The sequence below is a fragment of the Eubalaena glacialis genome, chromosome 3, assembly GCF_028564815.1.
Source record: "Eubalaena glacialis isolate mEubGla1 chromosome 3, mEubGla1.1.hap2.+ XY, whole genome shotgun sequence".
Lineage (NCBI taxonomy): Eukaryota > Metazoa > Chordata > Mammalia > Artiodactyla > Balaenidae > Eubalaena > Eubalaena glacialis.
In genome coordinates, this window is record NC_083718.1 from 153,459,208 (window position 1) to 153,485,744 (window position 26,537).

At 39.6% G+C, this 26,537-nt stretch overlaps 1 protein-coding gene across 1 annotated transcript in view; it reads right to left on the reverse strand.

Annotated features, from left to right (window-relative positions):
• ELAVL4 (ELAV like RNA binding protein 4) overlaps positions 1 to 22,757 on the reverse strand; it is an 84,238-nt gene extending 61,481 nt beyond the window's left edge. The window contains exon 1 of the mRNA XM_061186606.1: positions 22,641 to 22,757. Coding sequence (XP_061042589.1) covers positions 22,641 to 22,757 — 117 coding nt within the window. The remainder of the gene's footprint in view (positions 1 to 22,640) is intronic.
• Positions 22,758 to 26,537: the final 3,780 nt, after the last annotated feature.

Sequence of the window (26,537 nt, forward strand, 5' to 3'; positions counted from 1 at the left end):
AATATGTGCCCATTAAAATGTGTTGCAGGTGGCAAAGTTGACTAATCTGAGAGCTGGTAAGATTTATCCCTGGAATTTAATTTCTGAAATAGAAAAGAACACTTAAAAACGTTACTACTCATCACTATGTCAATGGCTATTTCCATTTTCAAAATGCTTCACAACATTAACTAATAAGTTCTCACAATAATACCAGTCAGGAAAATATAGAGCAAAGGAGGAGAGATTAAGTGAACTTTAAAAAAAAGAATAATGCAAGCACCATATTTAACACTTACAGACACAATTTCTGGTACACTTTGCTCTTTTAAAAAACTCTCTACTGTGAATGGGTTAAAGTTGGATACTTCAAATGCAATAAGCAGTCATTAGGGTTTCTGATTTCTCAAAATGAAAACCCTCTTGTTTTCACAGGAAATTTCAGGAAATTGACACACTGCTCTGTATACTGAATATGGAGGGCATTCCTGGCTTTCCACATGGACCTGCTCAGGGTGAGAGAGTGGAGGGTATTCTTGGTCCACTTGGATGGCTCCTCCCTCCTGTGGACCCCAAGGGGCAGCTACATGGACCAAATGCCCTTCAGAAGGATTTTCCAGGCCACCGTCGGAAAGGCGCGGTGGCAAGTGCAGAGATAACACAGCAAGTGTCATCTCCCTGCAGAAACGAGACGAACCCTTACAAAGCCACTGGAAAGAATTCATTAAATCACATGCTAGACGCTGGGGAGTTTGTAAGCACATTCACACCCAACACCCCTTTTAATCTTCATGAAGATCCTCAGAGATGGATGGGATATGTCCTCCTTCCACCCACCACTTGCATTTTATAGGTGAGCAAACTAAGAGTTAAGGAGAAAACGGAGGGTAGAATGACTAGCCCCTGCTCACAATGTTCAGAGCTGGGATCGGAACGGGGGTCTTCCTGTTACTGACTCGCATCTTCCTCCCTTACCCACCATAACCTCCACAAGCCAGCAATGACAAACCAGAGCACACTGTGTTCTCTCTCATGCCACACTGCAAAACACTCTTGCTGGCCCGGAAGGCCCTCCTCTCTCATCAACAGGCCTAACACACCCTTCCCCAGCACCCCATCACGGCTCCCTCCTCTGTCCCTTGTACACACTCTACCACTGAACTGTGAGCTCCTTGAGGACAGGGGCTGTGTTTGATTCATTTGTAACCCCAGGGACCAGCTCCGGGTTTCGGGTTTCGTTGGTAGAATAAACGAGTGAATGGATGGCTCTCTGCTCTCCATAGTGAAATCTGCTTTCCTTGCTCTGTTCCCCACCATTCAGCTCTTATCATAAACCTCTCTCATCTCTCTTTCTCTCCTCTTCAAAATCAATTTAAAAGTAGGAGCACTTTCATCTTCTAAAGCTATATGTACTTATCATTATTGTTTCCCTCACCTTCTTTCAAACTGCCTCAAAAGACTGTATTTTTAAGGCCAGGGATCTTCCATTTTCTGTGTAAGGCCATCTTTACAGCCTCTGTTTCTTCACCTCCAGATTCCTTTGACCTCTGATTTCCTCTGTTTCAGGCCTAAACTCATATTTCATTTTCACTTTGGGTTTGAATCTGGCTAAAGTCTGGCGATTAAGAGCCCAGAGAACATTTCCACCTGTGAGAGTTTCTACATGTCACACAAGCCAAAGCCAAAGCCAAGGGGGCTTCTTATTATTTTGCTGCAACAACTATCAGAGCCTGGCATGCCGGCCACGTTATTTTTTTTAAACAAATGAGAGACTACATTATCATGTAATTACTTCTACATCCATCCAATTCAAATCAATTCAAATACTTACCTATTGCATAGCATAATGGTTAAGAACACAGGCACCAGAGCCTGAATGCCTAGGTTCAAATCTCTGTTGTGCTGTGTGACCTTGGGCATGTTACTTAACAGTCCTATGTCTCAGTTTTCTCAATATTGGTAGAGTTCATAGGAATGTGGCAAAGATTAAATATTTTATTATTATTAGATAATTGAGTTCCAGGGCATTTGATACCTGCCCTCTAGGAATTCCAGTCTTGAGCGATTAGTAGATAGATCTGTAAACAAAGTTCCAAAATGCAATAAGGCAAGTGCCCTACTCTGAATGCCTCCTGCTGTATGTCCCTTCCGTGTTATGTCCCCTCCATGTCTTTGCATGTGTGCTCTCTCTCCCCCCAACTAAAATGCCTTTCCCACCACCATCTAAATAACCCTGCCATTTTGCAAAATTCAGTTGAAGCCAGCCTCCCTGACCCACACAATCTCGGGAACCCCCTCTCTGTCCTCTGTTGTGGTACTCACCACCCTGCATTCAGTCACAGTCTACCTGCCTGTCTCTCCACGGACTAGGAGCTTCTTGAGAGCAGGGCCTGAATTTTGGTTGACTTCCTGCTCCCAGCATGCAGTACAGAGAAAGAATTCAACCAAAGCCCACTGAATGAATCGGTAATCAGAGGCAGGGGTAGGGTGTTAGGAGAGTTTAGAGGGAGACAGCACAAGGACATCGGAAGAGACTTCCTTTTTCCCAACTCACCAGACTGCAGTGTGCTGAGAAAACCGTAAGGGGAATGTGTAGTTCTATATTTTTAAATCCTTTTCTTAAGCCTTTTCTTCACTCTTCCTGCTCTGTTTATTTTAGATGAGTGCAGGCATCAAAATCAAAACAAATGTGAACTAATGGCCAAGGGGGTCAAATCAATTCTCTGAGAATCACGATACTAACATGTCACTAACCACAAGAGGAGGAAAATATTTAGGGCTTCATCCAGTGCTCTGCACAAAAGGTGTGCTGTCAAATGCGCAGACAAGGATTTTTCTACTGTTAAAAGTGTTTAACGGAGAGTTTGCTTTAAGTAATTTTAAGTCTACACATTGCTAACGAAAACAAAGGAGCTTTGGGATAAGAATAAGCTGTATCTCTCTCTTTTTTAATCTTAAGATTTTAGTCTAATTTTATGCAATAGTATACACGATGGAGAGAGCAAATAAAAATATATAGAGGGTTCTATCTATATTGTAGAACTAATATTCTTCAGTTGCTCACACTGGAGCATCAAGTAGATTTATTTATAATTCCAGTTAGAGTAGGATCCTTTGCCTGAACATGTTTGACCTACGACAACACACATTTATAAGTACTCAAACTTAAAACTAGAAAGTAGCAGACTCAAGAACTGAACTCAGGATTTCAGATCCCAAAGCCCTTTTATCAAGTGCCTTTCTTCACAGAGCCTCAGTCCTCTAAGGGCCTGTGACTCCAGGAGGATGGAGCCAACACAGCTTTGTGACAGAGACTGGCTGTTCCAGTCTCTACCATACTGATTTGGAGCAAATCAAATCTTATTTTCCTCTGGTGTCCACAGTCCTTTCTGAGATGATATATCCTCGGTTTTGAGGTTACCTGCTCTCGTTTTTGAAGGCTGTACAATGGGAAGAAGCTCACATATTTTAGTCTAAATCTCCCCCTGTGAGCCCCGCAATAAACAACCGATATATAAAATGCACACCCTGAGGGGACTGAACTTAACAAAAAAAATTCTTCTTTATTAAAAGCCTACTACATAGCCAGGCCCCGAACCAGGCTCTTTACATATGCTAACAATGAATCCTCTGAACAAGCCACTTAAGTAGGTATTATTAACCCCATTTTATAGACAATTAAACTAAGGCTCAGACAAGTTAGTGACTTTACAAGACCCCACTACAAGTAAGTAGGGAAGGAAAAAACCCTTGATTTCTCTGACTCCCAAGCTCGTGCTCTTGACCACTATAACACTCTTAACGAACATGAAGAATCCTATGATAGTGTCAATGACTACTGCACTTTTTAGGTCCAGGCTCCTGCAAAGAGCTATCAGGAGATCTTACAAAATTATTTGACAAAACATCCCAGCTGACCCTGTCCTTAGCGGAATGATTGGCCAAAACTTCCTTCTGATCATGTCAGGACATTTATTCCATTTCACAGCCTCAACTGTAGGGAAAGAGAGTGGAGTCTCTCCCCTATAGACTGGAGACCCCTGGCCTATTTATGAGTTCTCTATGTTGGGTTTTCCTGAGGCCCAGACACCTCAACCTAATCATTTAATTTCCTGCCACCCCAGGGATAACCACCCCACACTGAGTGCAGGTAAGGCGAGCCTGTCATCCCAAGAATCAGCAGCTGGACATGTAAAGCCCAGCCTTTCAGAGCAGGGCGTGGACTGCTCCACCCCACCAAGCAGAAGCAAGACATTGGCTGAACTGCTGTGGCCTCCCTGTGTGTCCACAAACACGTACTCAGTAGTGCCACTCTCCATTATCTGTATTTTTAAAATAGCATTCCAGTGCTCGCTTCGGCAGCACATATACTAAAATAGCGTTTCGTTATGTGAACTAAGATATCACAAAATATATATTATCTAGTAATATCCACTTATTTATTTACTCTGTTGTCTGTCTTCCTTCTCTAAAACGAAAGCTCCATGATGGCATGTCTTAGTCACCACTGTATCTCCAGCACCTAGAACAGTATCTGGCCTATAGCAGGCACCAAACAAATATTTGAAGAATGGGACAAAAATTAATATTGTATGATAATAATAATGATGATGATCATTAGCACTTTATATGCCAAACACTGTTTTTAGTCCTTAATATACATTGGTCCATCAAATCCTCACAAGAGCCCTACTTTAAAGATGAAGAAATGGAGGCACAGGGAGGGTAAGTGATTTGCCCAAGGTCACAGCTGGTAAAGCCAGGATTTGAACCCTGGCAATCTTCCTCAAAAGTCCCACTAGGTTAAATGCTTCTTATTAATATTAATAACCACTAGGCTAAATGCCTCTTTTTAGTCCCCACCTTTTAAGAGGTGAGTAATAGATACAGGGAGACAGAACATGAGCTTTGGAATCAAACAGAGTAGGCTTGGAATTCCAAGTCTGACATTTCCTAGCCATGTGACCTTGTGTAAGTTATGTAAGCTACATGGTGCTCTTTCTTCAAAATGGGAATAAAAATACCTGCTTCCTAGAGTTGTTGTGAGGTTTAATGAGATAACCTAAGTAAAGTTCTTTTGCAAAGTCTGACATATACACAATAAAGGGCTGCTATTATTGTGATATATCATTGTTAACTGCGTGGTACAGAGAGCAAGTGACATAAAGGAGTCTAGAGGAAAGAAGAATTACTGAGGAATCACAGGTGAGTCATGGCGCTCAGGAAAAGTTTCACGTAAACAGACATACTCAAGACCTTCAACTTAAAAGTTACAGAACTGTGGTTGGTAAGCAACAGGAGTGTCAAAACCAGTCTTCTTGATAAGGGGGCTTTGGGTCCAACACATCTCTCATAGGCTAGAGGTTAACAGTGCACCTGGTAAGAACCCATTTATGGACAATCTAACAGACATCCAACTATATCACTCAGTTAACAATTAATTACTGAGCACCTACTGAGCCAGGCAGAGAGATAAACCCAGTCCTGATTGTTGAGGTGGTGGTAAAACAGACAAGTCAACAATTGATTATACCATGTGGAAGACCAATGATGGAAGGATGCCACAGTGCTAACAGAGGAGCTCTAACCCTGCATCACTCAGACAATCTTTCCTGGGTGAGAAGTCACCTCCGATTTGTCTCATGAAGTCAGGTAAAGAAAAGCAGAAGGATGTTTGAGATCCAGGGATCGTTTGGGCATAAGCACAGAAGAGCATGGTGCAGTTCCACAGTGGAGAATGAATGGAAGGCAGAGAGCTGCAGGATGGGAGGCTGGAAAGGAGGGCAGGGGCCAGGCCATGGAGGGTCTTCTGGGCCTGGTGAAGGTGGCAGGGCTTGGTCCTGAGCCATTAATCTAAAGTAGCCATCTCTGTGATCGCATCTCAACTCTGTGCCGGTGGCAATACACTGGTTCCCCGTGAAATGCGAACAAAACAGCACTGAGAAACAGAAAGAATACATTATTTTTTTAGGCTCACTGCCGAATTTTCTTTGGGGCCCTATTTTCTTCCTGAATAGATCACAGGCATTTTTAGCACTAGTGTAGTTTATCACCACCTCATGATACTGTTCCCCCTTTGTGCTCTAAAGTCATTTTAAACTCAACTCTGTTCAGCAAATGTTACTCTCCCTTCCCCAGCACAGTACCCGAACAACTTGGTAAATATTTGCTGAATTGGGCTGGATTCATTGAGTGACAACTATATAGGGTAACACTGTACCACTGGGCAAGGCTGGGTCCCAGCGGGAGGAGGGGAAAAGAAGATGACTGTCACAGCACCCTCAATAAACTTGAACTTCTAATGATGCAAATGAGGCATGCATGACCATAACATGCACGCAAAAGCAGACTGCAGGGTGTTGTGTTCTTTCAGTGGTGGCCTACTCACGTGATGGGAGTCTGAATCCCACTCTCACAGCACTTTCACCAGATACTCAGTTCTTTGAGGGCAATGGGCTATGTCTCCTTTACTAAGTCCTCAGAGACCACCAAATGGTAAGTGCTTAGTAAATATTTATCAAATGGATCTATGTAATCCTCACAACAACCCTGAGAGGGATAAATATTTTGCAGATGTGGAAACTGAGGCTCAAAGAGGTAATGTGACTTGCTTGAGGTTATAAGGTTAGCAAGTGGTATAGTAAAATTAACAGCAACAATTAGTATTGTTATTTTTAATTCTAAGGAAGCCCACCCTTCATTTATCATCCTCCAAATGTCTCTGTCACAGGATTCTCTTTTTATACTAAAATGGAAAAAGTTCTCTCTGCCTGAATGAAACTTGAAGTTTATAATTTGAGTTCTTGAACTCCAGTTGGCTTTCCTTGCTGCCATTCTAGGAATTCCAAAAGGCACTGAATGGCTCTAGGACAGATAGATCTGCCACTTTGCAGGTAAAGACACTCTTTAGCACAAAGCTTCCCCAGTATTGTCCCATTCTCTCCCCAGTCACCAGGTAAGAATTAATCCAATTTCAATTCAGTTTAATAAATCTTTACTGAATACCTACTATGTGCCAGGCACTTTTCCCAGTACTTCCAAAAATAAAATACTTAGTATGAGAGTCTTTGTGCTTGTCCTCTTAGGATTAAATCACATTTTACTTACTTTCATGCACAGAAAAATCTCAAGGGCAGGTAGTAAACCCTCAAGGGTAAAGACCAATTGACCCACCTATCTTTGTAGAGGAGTATAGTGCTAATACATAGCAGGCATCTTAATACATCTTCATGGAACTTTCAAATTTTGCTCTGGAAGTAGACAGACCTGGGTTCAAATCGAATCCTTGCCCAATCAATTATTGGCTATATAACTTTAATTTACTTTCCAAAACCCCAGTTAGCTCATCCATAAAACAGGAAAATTAACATTTACCTTTTAAGGTTGTTCTAAGGATTAAAAGGGATGCTGTCTGACAGTGCCTGACTCATAGTAAGAGCTCAACAAATGAAAGCTTATTTCGTTATTTCTAGTCTCACATCTAGGTCACCTCCACTACTTATTACTGTCATTATTATTACTTTGCAGGTTCAGCTAAAATAGCTCAACCAAGGAATGAGATTTGCTAGTTAATAAATATTGTAATTAATAGAGAGCCCCAACATATATCATGAAGACATTAACTTTCAAAGATTTAGGATACAATGTTCCACATTAAATCTAAAATAATCAGAAGTCATCCTTTCTTTAATAATTTGGAAAATACTAGAGAATTTGCATTGCATAGGTCTGAAAAAAGTTGACTGTTTTTTTTCCCTTTGGATAATTCAGAGATCATTATCATCTAGAACAGTGTTTTTCAAACTTTACTAACCATGATCCAACAAAGTAAAAAAAAGTAAGTAATATATTGAACACAGCAACTTCATATCACAACTCAGAACATAGGTAACTGAAACAAAAGTTTCATGAAATAATACCCTTACTAAGTACCAGCCACTGAAATTTTCATTTCTATTTCATTTGTTGTTTTAATTTTTAAAAATTCTGGTCAAGACTCAGTAAAACAATTTTAGGCAAACTAGAACTTAGTAATTTAACTAATTATTGTTATCCTGTCTGTTCAAGTGTATTAAGGATATAGCTTAACTAATCCTCCCATCAAGCTATGAAGTTGTATTAATTCTATTTTACATATTAAGAAACTGAAACACAGAAAGGTCAGGTGACTTGGACTAAATAGACTCCCACAAATTGATGACAGATCCAAGATTCACAAGTTTTCTAACTCTGCAATTCAGACTCTTTAAAAAGATTATGATAATTCAATAAACATTTATTGTACCTATCACGTGCCCAACATTGAAATAAGAGAGCATTTGACGTGATCTCCACCCTCCAGGGCTCCCAGACTACCAGAGGAGACAAGCATGCCTTGGCACATGCACTTGGAAGTCTGAAGCGGGTACTTTTCTATTCTGGAGGAAATCAGTTTATTCCAAAACCACCACCATCCTCTCTCTGGCCACACATCCCACAAAATGAGCACTGGTACCTGTTGATGAGAGAATGCAGCAAACTCCTCTAATGGCTCATTTCTTTACGATCTGAAATAAAGTCGATATTTTCCCTCCTACTGCTCTTTGGCATTGTAACCCTAAAAGCAATCCTCAGCGTGACTGTACCAATGAGCAGTATCATCGTAACATCACACCATGACCAGAAGAGTGCTTTAACGCCGATTCCCTCTAAATAACCAATATCTAATTTAGAAGCATCTTTATGGTGACTTCAACCTCTGAGAAATCATGATTCAATAAAGACAGGTCTTGACCCTGCTAAACCATCAGGAAACTCTAGTTTTCTGATCTAAGACATTGCAGAGCTACCAATTAAAGTCAAAACCAAGTCAAAACACCCGAACCACCTTAAACCATAGCTTTTACCCATCTCTCTAGCTTCACCTTTACACATCCTATGCTGCACTCATACCAGACTACTTATTCCTTAAGTAATTTCCCACCTCTGTGCTTTTACTCATACTCTTCCCTCCACACGGAATCCCCTTTGTCTTAATTCTTCTGCCTATCCATCTTTCCTGGCTCCACTCCAACGGCATTTCCTCCAACAACAGTGAAAGTCTCCCTCTTCTGCACACTGTACCTCCTCTGCTGAGACAATTTTCACATTCTGTCATGTCCTTACCCACTATATTAGAGTATGTTTAAAATACTGTGACATTCCAGGAGGCACCTGGAGTGTGGTTTATATGCAATAGACACACAATTGTGTTTGCTGATCCCACACTGAAAAACTTGATCTGAAAAGGGAATTGCTCCCCCTCGCTCCCCGAGAAGTAAACTTTGGCCAAGCTGGATGTATTCCCACACACTCTGGATCTAGGACTGCTGATATTGCTAACTATGTAACCTAAGGCAGGCGGCCAAGCTTTATTTTCTATAAAAAGGGGTTAACAGTCTCTGCCCTAACTACATTAAAGAGATTAAACTGCCATCACAGGGTCAAAATTATGCAATGTTAAGTGAATATGAGAAATGATCTCCATAGTCACAGATCCATTACAGCAAAACTGTGCTGGGAACAGCTGACGTTCTAGAAATGCAAACTTGCTCCTCTATTCTTGAACAACTGATAGTTCAGAAGCAGTACTGTTAACATTATACCAACTGCAAGTCCGTGTCTCCAAAGTTCACCTGTTCAAGAGTTGTTATTAAAGGTCTTCTAAGTTAGAAGTCTTTTTTTATCTTCTTGCAGATAACCTTAAGCCAGAGGTGTAAAGCAAGAAGGAATTGAGATTCAAATATGGGTTTAAATATGGGTCACTTTTAAATAATGCAAACCCTTATCTGGCAAGGAGATCCTAAGAATATCCACCTCCCCCTTCCCTGTCCATTCACCTGCTCAAATCACTCACCCAATCATCTCTTTTTGGTCTTTCATTAATAGGTATGAGGTTTTCCTAGGACAAAATATGTGAAAACGTCTTCTATTCTACCTTCTCAAATTTAAGCCCCTTTCTTCCACTAATATATTTCTGCCCATATAAACACAGTCTAAAAATCAACTGAATTCTTCCAGAGAGCTTGCCTACCACATACAAGGCTGCTTACAAAATCCTTTGATGAACCTTGCTGAAGCCTTGAAATAGATACATGTGGAAAGAGAAAAAGTTCAACTGTCTGTCTGTTTCACAGTAAAGGGTCTTTTTCATAAAAACATAGGACCTGCAAAATGGCACCTGGGGATCAGATCAATTTATAATCCCTTCCCCTAGTTTTAAGTATTAAATTGAAGGGAAGAAAATTGCTCCCTTCACATCCTTCCTATGATCATATGAAGTGGAATTCAAACTCCACGACACTAAAACAGTAGTCTAAGGTTATGTTTTCAGTTTAATTCTTGAATCCTCGGAAGGGACTACTTGTGTTATTTCTTCATCCTCACTGGTGACAGCAACAGGTCCCAATTTAAAACAGTTTGTGAATTTATTATATGCCTATTTATTTCCCCCTTCAGAGCCTTGGGAAAATGTATAAACTAAATTAGGCTTGGCCTAACACCAGTCCTGACACCACCCATACCCCTTCCCCCGTGTGTGTGATCAACAACTATGTCAAGGCCTTTGGGGTGATTTTCCTCCTTTCTCTTTTCTTCCTTCAAATGGGAGGCTAATAAATTGAGGGCCAGCATTCCGCTCCCATCTCCCACACCTCTCAGTCAATCCGATCACTTCTAGAGCTGTTTACACTGCCAAAGCCATCCATCATCTTGCCTCACCAAGCAGGAGAAGAAAAACTGATGGCAAGTTAGAAAAACCTCATTAAGCCGGTTTCTACCTCAACCTCTTCCCCACTCCTTGAGAAACAGAACTTCAGAATTCAGCCTACTGGGGAAAAGAGGGATAGAGGAAAAAAAGCTGATGTGGTGAAGGGGAAAAATAGGTCCAAAGTAAGTTGGTTTCAGTGCCAAAGTCAAATAACTCACTCACTCACCCTATCTATCTTAGACCACAAAGATGAGACCATATCAATTAACCTTAACTTCTTTTTATTTTCTTTCTGGATGAGTTATGAAGTTCCTAACAGACTCTATCAAGAAATGGGAAAACAGCATCAATTAAAATTAATTTTATGTTCACCTTTTTTCTAATGACTAAATCCCAAGTTAATTCGAACTCCAAAGGAGATCATGGATGTACCTTGTAAAAACCTAGGAGAATATAGAAAACTTAATAAAGTCACACAATTCCAGGGAAGAACTGAGGGCTTGTCTATGTTTAAAAACCACTGTGTGTCAAACACAACCCCCATCCCCATGAGTTCTGGGGAGAGGATGGAGACCATGAGGGTAGCATGCAATGTCACTTCTCCCCAGGACATCTGGCACGGATAGAACGACTACAGACTGAAAGAGAGTGAATGTCTTCTAGGCACCTTTACTTTTCAACTCCTGTGTGTGACTGGTGCCTTCAAATACTGTTTCTCATCTGATCTTCACAGAACCCCTGTGAGTCAGGCATTATCATTCCCATCTTAAAGATGAGGTAACTGAGGCTCAGAAAGCTCAAGTACCTCATCCGAGATCACCCTATTACTAATCGGAAAAGTCAGGATTCTAACCCAAGTTCACCTGACACAGGTCCTTTGCACGTCCTGGTTTCTTAAGACAAAGAGCAATCTTTCCAGAGGCTTGCCTGTACAGGAGCCCTGTGAAGGTCCTCCGAGCCCAAGGCAGACTCGTGGTTCCCTGGCCTCTGCTAACAAGAACATGGGAATAGTGGTATCTAGTTAGAAACAAATCTAATTTTTCTACACGTGCACCAGTTGATGTAATATGTTTTTAGCCCCATCTGTACACTGGCCCTCTGGTTTCTAATCACAATAACCAGGTTGGTTTCAGGTCTGGAACCTTTTCTACCACAGAGACGATTAAAATATAATCAAGCTAGAAAGTTATCCTCCCCCAAGGCCACCTAAAACAGAACAACTCCAAAATAAAACCAATTTACATATTTTAGCCCAAATTAAAAAGTAAAAGCTAAGGATTCCCTTTTAATATCCTGAATAATAAATGCATATTTATGTAAAGCTTCCTTTGGGGAATGGTTACTATGAGGACAACTTTCCCAATATTATTCATAAATATCACTTTTGTTTTAGTGTTACAGTAAGAATCTGGACTTGTGGGAATTGTACTGTCTGTACCCAGTGCAACAACAGAGATAATTAATATTGAAGACATGTACAATATCCAGAATTTTAGATGTGTGGTTGGCTGTATTACAAAAAGTAACATAAGAAAGGATGAGTTAAATCTGATCAAAATCACAAATTACAGGGACTTAGTCGTTTACTCCATTTTAAGTGAGCACTTGCCTAATGAAGGTTTCATTAGTAAAGATTGCAAGTTCTCAGGCTTTCCACTACAGACTTTTAAATAGCACTTAGAGCCAAAGTTTATCATTAAAGCTATATTTACTACTGTTGTATCTTCAAATGGGGCACTAGAAAAAAAAGTTCAACTCAGTTATTTTTCATGTACAAATTAGAAAGCAAAACTCTAAAGGGTGTAGACTGGCAGCTTAGGAAAAAACAGGTTACTTGAGAAGCCATTACTGATACTTCCCAGGGCACACCGGGGGTCATGGCTGTCTATACCACACACCTACACACACTGCACACAGTATCTAGGTATGTATGACAAAGTAACTCTCCACTAGCAAATGTCAAGTTTGCACAGGGGTTATATCAACTCTACTTCTATACAACTAGAAAAAGTTTGCACAGGGGTATGCCAAGGAGGTCACTATCTTCTCAGATTGTCCCTGGAGAGTAACATGGGAAAAGTTATTCTAAGAGTCATCTCTGTCAGAAGCAAGGCATTCTTATTTCTGTAAAATTAACAGGTTATCTAGCCAAGCTCCACGGGCAGCTGATGGCGGATAGACAAGTTCTTTCCAACTGTCCAAACTTTACCTTTTCCTAAGAGTGAACATCTGGATACATGGAACCTTATAGACAGAAATGTCCAGAATAGCTTTTATTTCTATCTTTTAGAGTCATGCATGGACTCTTATAAATACAAAAGTAAAAACACTTATGTACTTGAATGCTTCAACAGATCTTTTCCCATAATTTGACATAAACCTCATTGAATGACGTCCAACCTTAAAATCCCTCACCCAATTTTATCCCTAAATCACAGAGATTTAGCCTCTAATATATCTTTTGATTAGTGTCAGAAGAAATGGTGACTTTGAGTTCCATGTTTCAAAGAAATGCACATAGTAAGTCTTCAACAAATATTTCTTCATCCAACAACAAATGATAGCCAGCCTCCACTACGGACACAGTTGGCAAAATAATGTCAAGGGCTAGTTGTTCCAAGAAAGTAGACAATAGAAGGTTTAACTGACTCAGAATAAGCAGGAGTAGATTCAATGCCACAAAGTGCAAAACAGAGGAAACCGCCACGCTGTGGTGTGTTTTTCAGAATTCGCCATCTTGACTGGAATTGTTTCTCTGCTTCCTCATATCCTGAAAAAAGAACTAAACCTCTTATAGAAAAAATACTTATGAATTACTACATTTTTATAGCTTCAAAATGCATAATTAAGAAATGAACTTTGATTTTAAATGTTATTTTCAAACCCAGAGTCCAAGGAAAGTTATTTTCAGGAGAGACCTATGACTTGTAATTTTTGTCCATTAAAAAAAAAATCACATATGCTATTTTTGTGTTTTACTTTTGTGGTTAAAAATAAGGCTTTCCAAAAACAACAAAAAACAAAAATTCAAGTACAACAATTACACTGACCTTATTTCTTCAACATTTCACTGCTTTTTCAACCAAAATTTATTTAAGAATTCCTTTATGGCATTCAGCATTTCTTGATCCTTGTACAGGGGGATCCACATTGGGGGGAAAATATTTCTGGTGTTTGATATGAGGATGTGAATAATGCTCTTCCCCAAAGCAAAAATGGTCAGTGCTAAAATGGTCTGGCAAAAGGTGAAAATCTCAGGAGTGGGGGAGAGGGCACGGGGAGAGACAGAGATAAAGAGACGGGGAGGGGAGAGAGAAAGAGAAAGAGAGAGAGAGAGAGAGAGAGAGAGAGAGCCAGCAGCCTATTAGGAGCACTGACACTGCATAAGTTATTTCTTAATGAATGTACAACGAACAGCATAAATATTACCACTAAGCAGAGTGGATGTGAACATCCAAAGCAAGCTAGCTGGCTGATTGCTTTCTCATTTTTTGTTCTTTTGTAACAATTTCATTTCCAAAGTGCTTGATTTCTATGGCTGATGCTCCAAAGCTACTGTGAGCACACTGCCTGAATGCTTAATGAACTAAACAACAAAATGGCTCATCTTTGGTGCCCCCAGCTAGCATCCCAAACTGGATATAATTAAAGGTGTGAACAAGCAAGCAAAGAAGTAATGAACCTGCAAAGTCAAGGTTCTGAGAAATTATTGGGCAACCTACACTGCACCAGTTCAGATTTATCACTCATTATCTCTTATACCGGCAAGGTGCGGGTCCACATGTTGGTACCCCTCTCCACTCTTGTCCTCCAGCTTTCTTTCTTCTTTCCACTTCTAGATGGCTAATTTATGACAATTACTGCTTGTGACAACTCCCACTCACCCACAGATCACCTTTCTTTGTACACTTAAAAAGCTGCTGACCTATAAAAGCCCTCTACCCTTAAAACACACTGAGATTTAAAAAATACAAGGATGTTCCTAAAACACACACACACACACACACACTCACAAAATGAAGTACGAGAAGCTAACACAGCCACGCTACCTCCTCCTTGTTTTTACCAATGTTTAAAGATTAGGTGCAAATGCTCCCAAAGAAAACACAATTCTCCTTTCACATATACATATATTTTAATTTGAACCCAACCCCTTGATTGAAAGGGTATCTTCTAGTTCACAAATATTGTTATGGATTTACACATTTATGGTTTCTCAAGTGGCAACTAAAGAAAGGTGTTTGGTCTAATGGTCTGTGGGGTCTAGATATACCTTTTTGATGAATTTCTGTATTTTTCTGATAAAAGAACTTGGAATTTGTGAGGAGGAGAAGCCACTTCTTATGGGAAAACAGCCCAGTTTGGTTTTCTTTCCATTTTTAGATGCGCATATACTTGCAAGTATGTATACACATTTGGTAATACCAAAAGAGGAAAACCTAAGACAGGTGCAGGATTCCAGAAACACAAATGCTTACACTGATACACACACACACACAGTCCCTCTCTCTCACATACACATATCTATCAAATGGATAGGAGATGGATAGTGGGCAATAAAAGGTTGACTTCACTTTCAAAAGGGGAATTGGCCAGCTCTGTACAACACAGCCCATCGACTGGAAAATAGTAAGATAAAAGCTTGAGACTGTTTATGTCCCCTCATACCCCCCAAATTCCCAATGACATTGGGAAAAAATACTGCATTGCAGCATTTGCGAGTGCATACTCATGTGTCTAGCATCCGCTGGCCAGCTCACCAACAAATGTACATATTAAGTGTCCAGGCATATAAATTAAGTGCCTGGTGGCCACAGATCATTGAAACTGATGAAGAAATTTGTCAAGGCCAAAGGACTTCTGTCTATGTACAATGACCTCTATCAAGACCGCCATTCCTTACTTGCAGTACACACTGATAATTTGTTTCAGCCTTTTTTTAAATTAAAATAAGGCATTAAGAAGCCAAGGGCTAACTGAAGCAGCATATCAACATATCTCCTCATGGAAGGAGTAGTTTTTGGTCTACATATAGGAAGAGAATCCACCCACAATAAGGAAATAAGAGCAAAGGGAAGAAATCAAACCAAGGAAAAGAACTTGCCCTGAGGAAACCCTTTTCATTGTCAGTGGTAACTCTTATTTGAGTAAAACACCTTGATTCACTTACAAATTCTTTTAGAGAAATTAAACACACACACACAAAGCACCATTCATGCAATGATTTCCAGATTTAAAATTTCAAATAGATTATCCCCAATAGAAATGCTAAGTTTAAAATATGTGAAGTCTAACATGTCTCAAACCCTATTTCAAGACAGAGTTTTAATACTAAAGTGTGTAGCTCATTTTCTTTCTCTTTCTTTAAAAAAAATTCTATTGTTATTACCTCACAACAATCTGGACTTCCTCTCATAACAAAATCCTTGAATATTCAAAGGACCAAGGAAGGGCTATAGGAAGAGAAAAAAGTTTTAAGGCTTTGGAAAACTATCACACAGAAGCAAGCTCATCTACACCTGGCCAGGAGGATGACGTGAATGAATGGCAGTTAGGAATGAATGGAACTGAGATCACAAATGAACGGTTAAGTTGCTTGTTAGTTTTTTTAAACGGGATATTAAATTGTCCTATAAATCAATGATTCTCAAAGAAATTTTTCAGCTATTTCCCCACCTAAGTTCATTCAAAATTTTAAATATTAAATGATTTAACTATTATATTTCAATGAGATACAAGAATATTCTGATCATTAAAACTGTGATGTAGTCAGGTGTTTTTTGCAGAAATATTTCCAATCAGATTTTCATTTCTTAGTAAATGCACACTCAGCCTTGTGCTTCCGTAAAGACACACCTCCACATGCAGGTAGTAGATATTAATATTTTTAAGACAAAGAAGTGAGAAAGGTCAGCAGTAGAACCACGTGTCTTTTTTACAACCCAAGCCAAGGTGACAGTTCCTACAGAAATTATTTTCCCCTTAACTAAAATATGCAGAAAAATTCTCAGAAAAAAATAAATTTGAGATAATCAGAAAACTATTCTATTTTTAATAACAACATATGTTTACACACTTAAGATATGAGAGTAAGAGGTTCAAGTGTATGACAAAAAATATAAGTTTATTTTATTTTTTATACCTCAACAGTCAAAACAAATTTTAAAAATCCCCCAATAAGAAGACAAAACAAAAAGAAGCATCTGCAAGGAAGAAAGAATGGGAGGGGTGCAGAGATTTGCAATGGAGAGAGTAAAAATTAAGAGTACTTTCAATAAAGCCAATTATATTTCCTAACCTTTTAGCATATTTCAGTGTCTTTTAATCTCTCATTCTGGGGCTTAAAATTATCACATACTTAATTTGTCTCTCCAGAAGAAACTGAAATAGATCATCATTTCAGTTGTTTCTATGCTACCTTCTATTCACCTAAGTAATATACCTTTCAGTCCTTCTGGTACCCACCATCATGAGAAAAAGAGACTACTAGTAAAGCACACTTTGAGAGAGAAAAAGCAAGAGATGCCTGTCACCCAGTGCACGCATGGGTCCCAGACATTCAGAGACGCTGGAAAAAAATTCAGCTTTTCACTCAGTTTATGCCAAGACCAGGACCAAATGCTGAATGGAAGGCAGTGGTTGCAAGGGTACAGCCTGATGGATCTTGTGGCTGGAGGCATGGAGAGGGAGGCGAAGCAGAAGACTAGAATAGAGCTTTTCATTTATTATTTTAAAAAGTAATTTCTACTCGGGGTATAAAATGAGAGATACAATGAACTCCCCGGAACTGTAGTATCAATATCTGATTTAGGAAAAACACCAATACCACCTAGCACAAGATCATTGCTTAGGGTAAATGTATTCTACCTATATTTCTCCTATGGATATTTGCTGGAAATTTCTAAGAAATCATTCGCAGAACGTATCAGCTGTGGGAGTTCACTATTATGCTTCCGTCAACTTCATTCAATATAATTTACATTTTTTTCAAATGGCCTCACAGGATTCCTTGCGATTTTTCCCAGCACAATTTCACAGCAGGGAAAAGGGGGAAAGAGAGAGAGGGAGAGAGAGAAAAAAAGCAAGATTCCCTACCTCCCTTCCCCCTCTCCTTCTCTCTCTGTTTTTTAAACCAAAAAAAAAAAAAAAAAAAAAAAACCACAACAGGGGAGACAGAACAGATGCTTAAAAATAGATTTCTAAAAATCACTGTAAACCAGAGTTAGAAATGTAATTAACACCTATTTATAAAGAATAATTAAAGTTGGGCCGGCCACAAAGAACAGCAAAGATAATCAAGGTCCTGTCCCCCCCACCCCCCCGCCTTTTTTACACTGTTTGCAGTGTGTTCTCATGATAGCCACCTGCTCCCTACCCGGCTTTTCCTCTGTTCGTTTCCCCGGCAACCTTTCATTGGGTTTTCCTCCCAGCTATCGCTTTCAGTTGGGCTGCTCGGTCTAATCTTATTTGTTTTACACCCATCAAAACAAGCAGCCAGACAAAGGCAATCCGCTAAGAATGGGAAAAAGACCACAGCTTTGTTATAACATCTATGCAGAGCGAAAAGTCCTCCCGAGGCTTTTCTAGCAAAAAATAAGTGAGATGGATATGAATTTACAGCCTCCCCCCATACCAAGCTTTGAAACCCTGTGAAAGCTATCGCTAGTGAAATTCAAAGTCAAAGTGGGCACTCGTGGCATCTGATCGTGCCATTTTGTGCCATATCTTCAGGGTCAACATCAGGCAACAGGAGCGGCACTCAAGGAGTTTCCCTGCTTCTTTTTTTTTTCAGAAAAAGATGATGCTAAAAATAGATTTACTACTTTGGCAGAAAGGTTTTCTACTTCCCCTTCTACATCCAAAAGTCCTGTTTCACAATTGCATCTGCTGGTACTGAGCCTCACCTCCTCCACCCCTCATGCCCAGCCTTCCCCATCACTCCAAGTAGGAGACTGAAAAAAAGAAATGTGCCTTTAACTTTAAGAGTCGTGCAATTCTGTTGAAAGCTCACAGAGGCGGTGGGCACGCCAGCCAACAGCGATGGTGACACTGTGATTGTCAAAAAAGACACCAACCTTGCTTGGCTAAAATGTGTGTTCGATAAAAGAGGCAGTGTGTGTGCCTTATGTGCGTGCAGTGCCATTATACTTGGAGATGGATTCTGGTTTTCAGAAAAAAGAGACACTAATAAACACACACATACACACACAAACGATCTGCACAGTGATTTACGATGCACAGTCCACCATCCTTATGCGCGCGCACGAACACACACACACACACACACACACACACACACACACACGGCTGGAACCTCCAAGCTGTCTTCCTCTTTTCACTTACCATCTTCAAGCCATTCCACTCCATCTGTGATCAGAAGAAGATGGACCCTCACACAGTGTGTCAAAAGCGGAAAGGAACGTTATGTAAAAGCTGACATTCCTTCTTACAGAGCTGCTGCCCAGAGAAGGAAGCAACAACTCAACACGCCAGGCACCGCTACACATACAAGCCGCCTCCTCTTTTTTATGAGGTCATGACAGGAAACTCTTTGAAATACAAGATGCAGCATTTACTGAAGCCCAAATAAATCACTCTCTTTGCCGTTTTGAATGCGCAGCCCCCCGAAACACAACTGCCCATGTCAACGTTCAGTATTCAGGAGCTGCCTCTCAAGGTTTAAATTTCCAGCACGGAAATGGAGAGATTCCTAAGCCCGCGGCAGCCACCTCGAGCCCCACAAAACCGAGGAGGCACATAGACAAACCCCCTCTCCCTTACAAAAAGAAAATCCTTCTTTTGCCATTATGGTCTCAGGTAATATAACCTATTTCAACAAACCAGCAATTATTTCAGCCCACCTCCCCTTCCCCACCCCCACCTTTATGTTGAAGGGAAAATTGACAATGACCTGTTAAAAATGACAATCTATTTCCCAACTGCTTTTCAATAAAAGGACCTACCCGCACTCTCTACACAAAAGAGATAGTAAATGTAGGAACCAAACAGCAGCAGAGAACTGAAGTCTTGTGCAAGCATAAGACTGGTCAAGGTGGATATGCTTTTCTCCCCTCCAGCAGCACAAACAACAGATTATAAATCTAGTCATACCTACCATAACCATTCTTATTGGCAAATATTGGGTCTCGCAGAGCTTCGACTCTTCTCTTAAAATTTGCAAAGGTTTCAGAATATATTTTTAAAATGACTACTATTGTTAGATATTTATAAAGATCCACAAAACACAGTGTGGATGACTGTAAAGTAAATCAATTATTTTGGGGGGGTGGGGGGAGAGAAAAAAAAAAAAAGAAAGAAAAGGAGCAGTGAGCTGAAACCCCTGATTCTAGGATGTAGATAAGAACAACTGAACAGAGCCTTGCTGAAATTGGCTCGAAGCTTCCCCTTTTTACATCCATTTATGGGACCATCTGTCAGCTGAAGCCAGGATCTGATTGGCTGGGGAAACGAAGGGAGGCGTTGCAACATCAGGTGCTATTTAAATTAGCTACTGCCAGATTGACGATGTTAATGATTTGGTGACCTCTACAACAACAGAGACCAGATTTCTGAACTGCTTCTTGTGTCTGGTAATTAAGGCCAGGCTGAAGCAACACAGCCATACTTGTATATTTACCTTTTCCTTCCTCCCAGCTCAAAAGTACTGTAACAACTGCAGGTCACTGGCGGCTTGCAAACCTTAACAGTGGGAGTGTTCTCCCTGTCCCCTGTCCTGAGGGCGGTACCACCCCACCCCTCTGACAGAGCGCTTTTCCCTTATAGAATGTTTTCAACCACCTTATCTTTTTCGACACTTGCTTTCTAGCAAAATGCATATTTAATGACCTGCCTCTGGGCTTAAAGATACAACAAAAGCACTTTAATGTGCTAATATATCTACATTTTAACTTTATTATTCCCCAATATTGCTGATTTTTAGTGAGTAATGCTCCTTCTGCAGCTAATATGGCCAGCGTTTCAAAAGAAAGCAAGTTTGAGATCGGGCTTGCTCTGTTAACTAGGTTCATACAAGTTTGCTTCAGAAAACTACTTCCTAATAAACAAAAAAGAAAAAAAGCTGTGGGGGGCGGAGAAGGGGGGCAGCTGTCAGCCTCTACCTTTCTGCCTTCTGCCTGAGCTTTTCAAAACAGAGAATGATGAATGATTTATTTAAATGAATTTATTTCTCAACTTGGATAGGAACATGATCTGAATTTTTAAAAATCCACTAAAATACATTCTCTCTTTGCTTTCTCTACTGCTTCAGAGAAAGGTAAAACACACTTTTGACAACAGCCTCATTTCATAACTGGTACAGGGTGTTCATCTTGCCGAACTGAACACGTGATTTTGCTTCTCTCCTTCAAAGGATGTCTGTTTTCTTTGGCCTCGTAAAAGACTTGCAAAGAGACATTTAGCAAGTGTGTGGTGATGTATACAGTTTGTCTGCCCATTTTATACATTTCATAACCTCTATGCTACCAGGCCTTCAGTAGTATTGTCTTTTGTTCTAGTTTGGGTTTTAAAGTGGCTTATCTGAGGAGTTGATGTTTTACTTTTACCCCAAAGGCTAATGTATCACTATTTATTTAATTCATAATTTAGTCAATTTGTTCCTCAATAAATACACAGAGGTAACAAATATTACTAAAGACATAATTTAACATAATTTTTCATCTTTGGCTGGAGTTGACAGCGGGATGGGATTGGGCCAAGTGGAAATATAGGCCGAAAATCATGCTATGCTCTAGGCTTCAAAGTCCAAGAATAAATGGGTCTGTGAAAAATTATTTTAAAAGAAAACAGCCTTTACATTAGAAAATTAAAGCTATTTTCTCCAAGCTACTATTTCATGAACACACATACAAATATACATATATATACACACTTTAAAAATACAGATACACCATAAAACAGTATCTGTTGGGTATACAACATGAGCTATTAGACTTGAATATAAATACATTCAGCTATTAGAAATGAAAGTACGTGAAATAGAAAAGTAGAAATGTTAAAACTATGATCCCATCAAGTGGAACAATACTGAATTAAGTAAACTTTTAAAATAATTTCTTGAACAAATGTATAAAGCGTCCTACAAGTCACAATAGTACTACAGTATCCCTTGAACTGTGTATGAAGGACAAATTCACAGGTTAAGTGCTCTAAAGAGCTCAACATACGTACACAGGGCAGGTACAGGTGCCCCAAATCAACAACAGAAACTCTGAGTATGATCTCACCAATATCAAAATACTGTGAAAAGTAAACATGAACACAATGCTGACTAACACACAAATAGAAACAGCTCACTGGGAACAAAAATATTTACTGTGTATTTCTCTGGAGGTTATAAAAGTCAGAATTTCTTAAAACCCCTTTCTTCCATCCATACTAATCTCAGCACACTTAGTGAGCCATAAATTAACATTAGGTATATCAAAAGATATTCTGGCCAGTTTTCCAAAATAGTAACTGTATATTACAGTATAAACAATTAGCTGGTTTTGCTAGGCTAAAAATCCATGCAGTTTGTATATTGATCACTTTTCCAAAAACCTCCACTCTAAAGCCTTTCAACGGAATCCTCAAACAAACGCACAAATGTCCTCAGAGGCCTTTTCTCTAAAGACAAAGGCAGAATCCTATTGTTGGGAAAAGTCAACCTTATTATTGCGTTTCCAGTAGTACCATTCATCTTTCAGAGTGAGGGGCTGACCGCTACATCAGTGGTGTGACATTTGTAAAGCAACAGATTCTTAACATATTATCTCAAGAATCAGGCAGGCGAGTCTCCCAGTCATGCATGATATTTTTTTTCCGCCACAATCCTCCACCACCACAGAAAGAAACTTGTCTCACTCAAGCAGCTAAGGCAACCTAAAAATGATATCCCAGAGCTGTGGGGCTGCCAGTGCCGCTGTATCCTTCTTACCATAAATGAGCAGTTTCTTGACTCATTAATAACAATTTCCCTTAAAAGAAGTAATCTCATATCAGTCAGCCCCTCGCCACCATGCACACATCCCAAAGGTTGCAGATATCTCAGCATCAGTCGCCGGCAGCCAGCTTTCCCACACAGAGTCCAGATGGACTGTACCAGAAGCCAATTCAGCGTTAATAACTACCTACTCCGCGCAGTGGAGAAGCCTTACGTGGCACAATGGGCTAGGAAACAGCAGCCGGCTGAAACTGCAAATAAAAAAAGACAACCAAATTCTCCAAAAGCACCGAAAGGAAGGAACACAAATGGAAGGGTGAATTCTATTTCCTTGACTTCAATGAGAAGAAAAAAAAAAAAAAAAAAAAAGAAAGAAAGAAAGAAAGAAAGAAAGAGAAAGAAAGAAAGAGAATCCTTCATAAACACAGGAAAAATATGAAGGGGGAGGGAAACAGATGCTGCCCAGAAAAAAGTGACAAAATATTACCTCATTATTTAACAAAGCAGCATTAAGCGTCCTGCTGATTTCAAACATCTTGCCACAGATTTTGTTTTAAGAGAAACAGATAGAATCCTTTGCAAAGCACTCCGTCTGCAAAGGGTTCTTCAATTTTCTTGCGTGCCACGGAACAGTCAATATATTATTTCCCTAGAGTTCGCACATTAAAACCTCTAGTCAGTGAGCTGAATTTTCCCCTTATCTCACACACAGTAGATGCCTGTTATATGTACTGCTCTCTTTGCAAGAGCAGCCTGCCCCAAACATGGCTGGTGTTTCAACTACTCTTTAAAGTAACAGTTCACTGTATAACCACCAGGTGGGTAGAGTGCACAGATTCAAATGAACCATCTTAAAAGACTTTTTTTTTTCCCTTGGAACAGCTTTTGGGTGTAGGATGTGACATGAGAAACGCCAGCATCCTAACAGGCATCTGTCTTGTATCTCTCTCTGTATCTTGTCAAAATAAATAAATAAAATTCCCTCTCCTGACTTATAGTGAGGAAACAAAACAAAACACCATCACCAATTCTAATAAGAACTGTGAAGAATGAAACACAAACAAGCTTTGTTTCATTCAGCAAAGGATGAAAAAGGAAAATCCAATCAACGCAGAGCAAGGGGGAAAACCAAAAACTTCATCGAGATATTTTCTTTTAGCAAAAGGAGAGAAATATTGACAAGTGTGATAAACACCCAATTCAAAAGTAGGCATATGAACGAAGCACACACAAGATGGAGGCAAGAGTTTAAGGGTGTAACTTTTCTTCATAGTAATATTTGATATGATCTTTCATGATACGAAATAACCAAAAGCTTAAAAGTAAAGACACTGAAAAAAACAAACAAAAAAGCCTTGAGCACCTCTTTTTAAAACACAATTATAAACAACCACAACAGCAAACTAATGATATATATTTCCCCAGTGCTGTTCTTTTCCCCTAAGATCTACCTCAAAGTGGAACATTTCTGTTGTGTACAATTTTGTCTGTATAGTTAACTTGGCGTCTCCTTTGTACAATTCTATTCCAATTAATCTGCTCCTCTGCCAGGAATAAACAGAATGTCTCAAGTTGAAAGCCCCAAGTGATGAAGGGATGATGTTAAAAGGATAAAGAACCACCCGGACAAAAATAAACCCCATCACTTATATCATTATATGACCTGTTTTTAAGGAGGCTTTTACTACTCACAGAGTAGGCATGCACCATTCTATGTTCCCTCATATCTAAAAGAGAAACCAACATACACAGATACCTGGGATTTTGTTTTCTTGGCTGGACAAAATTAAAGCCCTGAAACTTCCACATCCTCTTGCAAACACGGATGTCGATACTAGTATTTTTCCAGCCCATCCGGCAACATTTAGCCATATACAACAGTGACTGTCTCCTTCATCTTTAAGTCAAGTCTGCATCACTTAATACCATTTAACCTCCTCAAATATATTAAGTTTCAAGTGACAATTTTTAACTGGGGAGTGAGAAGGAGGAGTTGCTCTCATCAAATTCTGGTTGTATGAAATAAGCTAATTTGTACACTCACCATATGTCTTAAACACTAATTTTAAAATGTCACTTTCTTCAAACATTAAAATGTAATCAGCCTAGTAAATAAAATATTCTCGAGTTTTCTTGCCTTGGTGATAATTTAAAGAGTGTTTATCTCAAGGTAACCTCTCTATTTTGGTTACCAAGGAAGGCTTTTGATTTGTAAAGGGAAAAAAGGAGATATTGGGGACTGGGGGAGTGAGAAGAGAAACCACAACTGTACGTAGCTGCACAAAGGAAAATAAGATGAAGCGGGTTTTTAAGGACCCATAGTCTTGTTACCCTAAGGCAAATCCAGCCAATCAATACCACCCATTGACGGTCTACCATCTGCCATGCTACCCAGCGATGTGGCTAAACAGACCTGTTCCATATGACCGTAGCCGGCTCATTTTCAGTCGATTAGAGCAGTTCCAGAGCATTCACATGCAATAGCACAAAACTCCAAGTCAGACTGAGCCTCTCTCTTCACACCAGTCCCTCCGAGCACAGCTGCAGACCTTTTCCTCCTGTTCCGGGTGTCTGGATTACCTCTTCTTACCCCTCAATTGAATTATCAAAATGGGGTGGGAAGGTAGAGTGAGCAGGCACTCACATATCCACACACACACACAGATAATCGCTGGCCCTTCTTCACTGTCATGCAGAAATCGGGAATTCCATGTGCTCTGCCCTAATGTGATTATTGCACACCATTTAAATAGCGTCATCAGTGACTATGACCTGACATTTTCCTGTGGTTCAATGTCTTTTTATCCTCTCTCTCTTCCCTTGAAAAATAAACCTGAGCTGCTGGCATTTCTTCGTTTAGGGAAAATACAGTCAGTATGCCCAGACAATGGTATACTATATTTAAGAGCTTCTGATAAAATTTAAAGCCTAATTTTCCTTTGATGAATTGTGGTGTTGGTTTTGTCTTTTTTTTTTTTTTTTCCTGCAGAAACATTAAATCAAATTTTGTAAGAAAATGCAAACATACCACAGAGGAAAGAATGATGTGCCAGACTGACATGGCGTCTGTCAGTAGGATCAGGAATTCACTGTTGATGTGCTATTAGAGGTATATGACCTGACTGTGTCACGCCTTTCTCTTTCCTAAGTAGTTTTGTCTACTATGGATTGTGGGAAAGGGCTAGAAGAGCGCTACTGTGTGGAGAAATATGACAAATGGGTGTATAGTCAACTTATATGACCAAGAGTTCACCTAGGCAGGTAAACTAACTTAAGGGTAGATCCACACTTGATCTGACTGTTTTCTTTCCATACTCCTAAGCCTATGCTAGAACAGCAGCTGAAAGCAGAGGCTTCTTTCCAGAATCAATGCATGATTTTTCAAATGTGCCTTTGCTCGCACGCTTAAAGCACTAGGGTGTCTTTCTGGGAAAGAAAATTTAAAGGACAGGAAAACTGCCTTACTTACAAAATTCTAAAAAACGGTAAGTACACATTTATCAAAGAAATCTAATTTAAGGGAGTCCCTGTCTGGACTTTTCACTGATATATTCTCATCATAGCTTAAGAAAACTCAGCAGGGTCAATGTGCAAACACACAGAGATTTCTGAAGATCTCTATATTAAGGGATTTGAGGCCTTTTCATTTCAGTTCAGATGAGCTTTACTAAAAATAAAATAAATAAAATAAAAAACAAAGAAACAAACAAAAAAACTCCTTAGTATAGATATAAATCTTCACAAATCAAAGGCCACTGAATAAATGAAATATGGAGTAGCTACTCATACCACTAAAGGATGCAGTGTTTAACGAGATTAATACAGTATTGAAAATAATTCAATGTAGGGCCTTTTAAAACTCTGGACTCATTTATAATTCTGTAATTACAA